Source organism: Monodelphis domestica, chromosome 2 (genome assembly GCF_027887165.1).
Source record: "Monodelphis domestica isolate mMonDom1 chromosome 2, mMonDom1.pri, whole genome shotgun sequence".
NCBI lineage: Eukaryota > Metazoa > Chordata > Mammalia > Didelphimorphia > Didelphidae > Monodelphis > Monodelphis domestica.
The window spans coordinates 286,391,178-286,398,155 of record NC_077228.1 but is presented as its reverse complement, the minus strand read 5'-3'; the positions used below and the strand labels follow the sequence as shown (position 1 = coordinate 286,398,155).

The window sequence follows — 6,978 nt, the reverse complement described above, 5'->3', positions numbered from 1 at the left end:
GCTGCCTATCATACTGAAAGTCTACAGAGCCATTGTGCTGACCTCATTATTGTATGCCTGTGAAACCTGGAGAGTATTCCAGCACCATGCCAGGAAATTGAATCATTTCCATTTGAATTGTCTTGGGAAGATTCTGAAGATAACCTGATAAAAAAAAATAAGAAATGGGACAATGAGGTTATTTCTAAAGCTGAACTACCATGCATTCAAACACTTCTACAGAGAGCGCAACTCCAATGGGCTGGCCTCATAGTTCTAATACCAAATACAAGACTATGAACAAGACTAAAAGACTATGAACAAGATCAGGCTTCACATGGAAGTCAGAAGCAGCAATACAAGAACACTACAAGTCTCTCTCTTAAGAACTCTAGTATTGATTGTGAGACATGGGAGCCACTGTCGCAGGACTATTCAGCATCAAAGATGGTGCTGTGTTCTATGAGCAAAGCAGAATTTCAGTAGGTCAAAAGAAATGTGAGATGTACAAATTTAAAGCCATTTCCTTCCCAAATGTTCATACCCACTATTTATCACCAACTTGTGGTAGAGCCTTCAGAGTCTGTATTGGTCTAGTCCACCACAGATACATTGTACACCGACCCCGACATAGTGATACCATATTGATCTTCTTCAAGTATAAAAGACAACCAACCAACCAACCAACCCTGGAGAGTGTTGTTCCCTCAAGCCCAGCTCTCCATGACCCCATATTGGTCTTCTTGGCAAATATACTGGAGTGGTTCTCCAGAGGATTAAGACAATCAGGTTCAGTGGACACAGTGCCAGGCCTGAAGTTGGAAGGACCTGTATTCCAATCTGACCTCAGACACTTCCTAGCTATATGAACCTGGGCAAGTCATTTAACCCCAATTGCCTAGCTTTTTACTCTTCTGCCTTAGAACCAATACTTGTATTGATTCTAAGACAGAAGGTAAGGGTTTTTAAAAAAAAATACACAGGTTAGTGACTTGCCCAGGATCACAAAGCAGGTGAGTGCCTAAGACTATATGTGAACTCTGGTTTTCCTGAGTGCAGTCCCAGTGATCTGGGCACTAAGCCACCTAGCTGCCTCCACACATCTGGACCCTTTCAGTTTGGGAAAAACAATACTAATACATTGAAAACCGGGATGGTTAAGGACACTGCCTCCTTGTCTTAGGATCGTTTGAAGGAATTGTGGGTGTCGATCTTGAAGTGAAGAATAGTCAGGGAATATGATGATAGCTCCCTTCATGTATTGCTGTCATGTGGCAGATGGAATAGACTTGTTCTGGCTGAGCCCTGGAGAAAAGAACAGAGAACAATGGGTGGGAGGCGCAAAGAGGCCAATTTAGTATTGGTGTCAGAAAAAAACCCAAAAAACCAACATCCTAACACAACAAAAAGAAACCCAAAGGACCCCTCGCCCCACATCCTCCTAACAATGATAGCTGCCAAAAAATGGAAAGAGCTGCCTGGTGGAATGGGGAGGAGGCAGGTTTCAAGCAGAGGCTGACTGGATAGGTCGCAGTAGGGAGGTCTTTGAGGGGAATTGAAGGCCAAGTAGGTCCCACTTCAATTCTAAAAATCCTATGATTGTGATTTCAGAAAGGGTTAAGTCTGCAAAAGCCCTCTACCTACAGTATAAAGTGTGTACTTGTATTATACCCATTTTATGGATGAGGAAAATAAGGCTTGGAGAGGTTGGACGATGTCCTGGCCAGGGCCTCAAGGGGAGGGCTAGTCTGCAGGGAGTGGAACCCCGGTACCACCAGGGCCTCGGGCTATGCACGTGCGCACTCGTGCTACGGCTCCCGCTACTACGACGTCCAAGTGGTTATGACGCAGGGTGTAGGCCAGTTCGAGGGCGGGGGCGTTCTCAGGGCAGCCCCCCTCCCCTTCTCCCCTAACACTCACAGTCCAGGGGGAGGTGAGGGTAGAGGAAGGGGTAACCCCGGCTGCCTGGTCACGTGTAGGGGGAAGGCACGTGCGCCCCTGGGGGCGGTGCTGTAGCCTGCACGGCGCGCGGGACCTGTAGAGGGAGTACAGGAGGCGGGGATGGCGGCGGCAGCGGCTTCCGGGCGGGAGCGGGAGCGGGGTGGAGAGCGCGGCCCTGGAGCGGAGCCGCGGGAGCCCGGGGAGCCGGGGGGGCCAGGCCGGCGGGCCCTCTACTTCTGCGGGAGCATCCGAGGAGGGAGGCAGGACCGGGCCCTCTATGGGCGCATCGTGTCAAGACTGCGGCGCTTCGGGGCGGTGCTCACCGAGCACGTGGCGGCCGCCGAGCTGGGCGCGCGTGGTGAGAAGCCTAGGGCCGAACCGCTCAGCCCAAAGCAGAGGGCGGCGTCTGAGCTAGTCCAAGGGCGGCCCCGCCGGGGGGGGGGGGGGGGGTTGGGGCAATGCTACCCTCTCCTCCCTCCTAGCAGAGTCGGGGTCGCGCGCGGCAGGGGGCGGAGTCTCGGGGAGGAGAGGTAGGGCGGAGCCTATCGGGAGGCTGCCGTCCGGGGGCGGGGTCTGCTCCCAGCTCAGTGTAAGACTCCTAGCCACAGGGAGGTACTTGAATTAGTTGAACAAGGTCTTGGGCTGGACCTGAGAGTGGGTTAACCTGAGATCTCTGGAGAGCCTCCAGGGCGATGGATGTCTGGGCACCGGGCGGTTAGAGGCAGCTGGGTAGTACGATGGGTAGAGCCCCAGGCCTGGCATCAGGAAGGCCTGATTTCAGATTTGGCCATCGAGACTTCCTTGCTGGATGACCCTGGGCAAGTCTCTTTCATCATCTGTCAAATTGAGATGAGAAGAACACCCACATCCCAGGGTATTTCTGTGAAGGAGCATGAAGATATTTGTAAAACCCTTAGCCCAGTGCTTGGCATATAGTAAATGTTTTATATGTTAGCTGTTATTATGATGATTATTATTAGCTATTAGCACAGTGCTTGGCACATCGTAAGTTCTATATTCACCAGCCTTTGGAAATCTTTTTCACTACCATGACTTAAATCAGTTATAAACACAGATGAGTTTCAGATCTGGGGCACCAGCCCTCTTAAACCTCTCCAGTTGCTTGAAGGACATTTCTATTGGATGTTCTGCTAGCATCTCAGGCTCTCAAACGGTTGGTCAGAGCCCTCTTTTAATTCTTAACCTCTTCTCACTCTCCACAATGTCAGCTGATAAATCTAGTTGATTTTTCCTTCTCATTGTTCATGATATACCTTTCTTTCCATTAATACAGCCACCATCAGAGAGTAGACCATCATTTGAGACTTAAATTGTTGGAATAAACTCCGTAGGCTTCCTTGCATACAATTTCTCTCCCATTCCATCTTGGTTTAATCTTCCCAAGATACTATTTTGATCATGTCTATTTCCCTGCTGAAAAACTTCTCTTCCTGCCTTCAAAATAAAATTCAAACTCCCTAACCTGACATTCCAGACTTTCTACAATATACAGTAACTTTATTTCCCACTTCATTAAAAAGAATTCACTTTAAGGACACTCATTAGTCTGCCCCTCTGTCTCGGTGTTTCATACTCTCACCTCAGCTTTCTTGTTTACACCCTCCTTCATACTGGGAATGCTCTGTCCATTCTGTATATCCACATCTTAACTTTTTTTCAAGGTCCAAGTAAAGTCCCACTGTTCTTTTACTTCTGACCTCGAAGGCAGGGACTGTCTCAGTCTCTATCTAGCACCTAGCACACAGTAGATTCTAACTAAACATTTTTCATAGAATCTTAAGTTTGAACAGAACCTTATAAATCACACAACTCAATTTCTTACTCTAACTCTGTTGATAGTGAATGACTGGAAGACTGAGTGAGATTGTAGATAGTGAGTGGAAAGGGGCCCAAGGACAATTGATGGGTCAGGGTGGGAATGGGTTTCCATCCTTACTCAGTTGATTCCATGTCTACCAAAATCTCAACAGGAGAAGAGGCAGCAGGAGGTGACAGGCTTATTCATGAGCGGGACTTGGCTTGGTTGCAGCAGGCAGATGGTAAGTTGCCCCCGTTGGTTTCCTAGTTCCCAGAAAGCACAAGACCTAGAGGCTTTGGATTTTTCCACCCTTGTATCCAAGTATTGCCCTTTCCCTCCAGGATTGACTATGTGTTCTCTGCAAAAATAATAATCCTACCTTACATTTTAAAATTTCTCTAATTGTACATATGCTCTATCAAACACTAGAAAGACTTAGAGCCAGCTCATCATCTGCTTATCTTCTTGTAGTGGTTGTGGCTGAGGTGACCCAGCCTTCCTTGGGTGTTGGCTATGAGCTGGGCCGGGCTGTGGCCCTCAACAAGAGAATTCTATGCCTATTTCGCCCTCAGTCTGGCCGAGGTGAGTGCCCCATACCCTGACATCCACTTACAGCTTTCTGAGAAGACAGGGGATATAAGGAGACTCCCAAACCTTTTGGATTAGAGTTTATACATTCTGGCCCCAAGGTCATCTGCATGGACTATTGGGAAGAGAGCTAGGAGGTGCTTTCCCTGAAAAAGAATACTTTCTGTAAGATCCACAACAAATAGCCATCCAGGCCTGCTTGAAGGATAACCCTCTCTTTAAGGGTTATCTGCTACCTCCCTGGTATAGCCTCTAACTCTTGAGTCTAGCTCTGCCTTTTCTTAGTTTGTAGCCATTATATTAGTCCTTTCCCCAGGGCACTGAATAGAACAGACCTTAGCCCTGGTCTACCAGCCCTCCTGTCACATAATCTCAGTGATTCTAGTGGCCTTGCCCAAAAGGGAATTGTGGAATGGGCTGAGCCTGGCCATTGGGCAACTGCCATGTCTCATCTGTTTGTGCTCTTTCCCCAGTTCTGTCAGCCATGATCCGAGGTGCAGCTGATGGAACACGATTCCAGGTGTGGGACTATGAAGAGAATGAAGTAGAGACACTGTTGGACCGGTACTTTGAGACCGATCCTCCCGAGCCTGGAGCTGCCTCCCCCTCTTCAACTCTTACTTCTTGACCTAACCTTGATATCTAAATTTCTACTCCAAAACCTGCTTGATTGCACTTCTTCCATATGCCATTCTTGGCCCCTTTCCCCAATCCTGAATTAAAAGGTGTGTTCAAGTTGTATCTTTAGGTCATTTCTTGAGGGTGGGAAGGGTGGGAAAGAGATGAGAATTCACATAAACAAGGATGGGCTTCATTGTCTTGAGGCTGTTTAAGGTTTACAGGCCCACCATCAGCACCACCCATCTGTGTTTTAATATACTTACTACATTGAGTAGCTGTTCATCCTCCTTTGGTGTCCACCTGCTACTCAGCGTTCACTTGTGCCCCTCAGGAAGCAGCCGATTGCGTAGCACTCACATCTTGGTAAATGGTCTCATCAGGCAGGCTAAACCAGGTTCAGGGCAACTGACAGGCCTCAAACCTGGTGGTCAGTTAGAGGAAGACCTACTCTAGGGATGAGAAGACTTCCTCTATAGAAGAGGTGAATGAGAACAACTGGTTCAAACAACCACAAAGCAGAAGCAAGTGCTATGGAATGCTTAGAGCTTAATTAGACATGGAAGAAGCAATCTACATCTGGAGCCATCACCAGCCCTGACTACTATCTTGCTTCTAGACTTGAATGACTTCATGCAACTCTGCCTCACTTAAATCCATTTTCTGCTGAAATTGAAAGACACCACCATAGATGTCATTTTGGTCCTCTTCAAAGTACAAAGGACAACCACTAACTGTATTGAGTTGGCTTCTGCTAAAGCCTTCCAAAGCCTCATTGTAGCAGAAGGTGACTCTGTGTTCCCAGAGGATGAATTCTAGCAGGCTAGCTCAAATGGAAAGGTTTTCACTATGGACTTGACAAGGTTTTTGTATATTGTGAAGACAGGATTAACTCTCACCTGTCTGTTTTTAGCTAATCAAATCAAGAACTCAAAGCACCCTTACTTAACCATTAAGAAGAGTTCTCAAGTCACAATAGTGACACCTCTAAAGGCCACTGCCCACCTCCACCCCTAGGGCAGTGCTAGGCAAATTGGGAGCTTACAATTGGTTCCCATAAAGTTGGGGAGTGACTTGGAAAAAGGAGCATAAAAGAAGAGACCAACATGTTCTTGGGATTTTCCTTTCCTGGCATTTGGAGTGAGTGGCTGAGATTCCTTTCCTGACTTTAGAGGAGGCTTTTTCCTGGGTCCTGCATTGGCTTGCTGGGTGAGTGGCTGAGATTCCTGCCTTGGCTTTGGAGGAAGCTGCATTGGTAGAACTCTCGCTGAAGACATCACCTGGACTTCTGGCTGAGGATTACCAAAAAATCCATGTAGAGATTGGATTTAGGTGGCCCCTGCAAGGGCTGAGCTAGACTTCACCTGAGAAGAGCTGGTAGGTTTGTTAGGAATCTGTCTCTTTATCTACATTTTACACTTTCACTCTTTCTACTTCTTTTCAAATAAAAGCTAATAAAAGTCATTTTGACTTATATATAATATTTTAAAATCTGTGTCCACAATATAACTTTATAACTCATATTTAGTATAAAACCTAAATTTAAACCTTACAATCTGCCATCTGAAGAATAGCCTATCTATCCATGGAGACTGGAACAACTTCCAGGAAGTGATGCAGAGTGAAAGGAGCAGAACCAGGAGAACATTGTACACAGAGACTGATACACTGTGGTACAATAGAACGTAATGGACTTCATTAGTGGCAATGCAATGTCCCTGAACAATCTGCAGGGATCTAGAAGAAAAAACACTACCCACAAACAGAGGACAAACTGTGGGAGTAAAAACACCGTGGAAAAGCAACTGTTTGAGTACAGAGGTGAAGGGGATATGACTGAGAAGAGACGCTAAATGAACACCCTAATGCAAATACCAACAACATGGAAATGGGTTCGGAGCAAGGACACATGTGATATCCAATGGAATTGCACATCGGCTATGGTGGGGGGTGGCGGGAGGGGGGAAGAAAATGATCTTTGTTTCCAATGAATAATGTTTGAAAATGAAAATGAAAATAATGTTTAAAAGTTT

The 6,978-nt window shown here is 46.8% G+C and overlaps 2 protein-coding genes across 5 annotated transcripts in view; one reads left to right on the top strand and one right to left on the bottom strand.

Annotated features, from left to right (window-relative positions):
* The window catches only part of TTBK1 (tau tubulin kinase 1), a 107,143-nt gene extending 105,135 nt beyond the window's left edge, over positions 1-2,008 (bottom strand). For 3 of the 4 annotated variants that reach the window (XM_056818272.1, XM_056818273.1, XM_007483952.3), the window contains exons 1-3: positions 1,651-1,801; positions 1,120-1,284; positions 43-144 (exon numbers count right to left, since the gene is read on the bottom strand). The gene's annotated coding sequence lies outside the window, so the exon portion shown is untranslated. Of the gene's footprint in view, positions 1-42; positions 145-1,119; positions 1,285-1,650; positions 1,802-1,899 lie in introns of those variants that run through there. The other variant, XM_056818274.1, reaches the window with a different exon arrangement.
* A 32-nt stretch (positions 2,009-2,040) lies between these two features.
* On the top strand, positions 2,041-5,066 carry DNPH1 (2'-deoxynucleoside 5'-phosphate N-hydrolase 1). Its single transcript, XM_001364918.4, has 4 exons — positions 2,041-2,278; positions 3,912-3,980; positions 4,211-4,321; positions 4,801-5,066. Exons 1-4 carry the CDS (start codon positions 2,041-2,043, stop codon positions 4,953-4,955), a joined length of 573 nt encoding a protein of 190 aa, XP_001364955.3. The 3' UTR covers positions 4,956-5,066.
* The last annotated feature ends 1,912 nt before the right edge of the window (positions 5,067-6,978 follow it).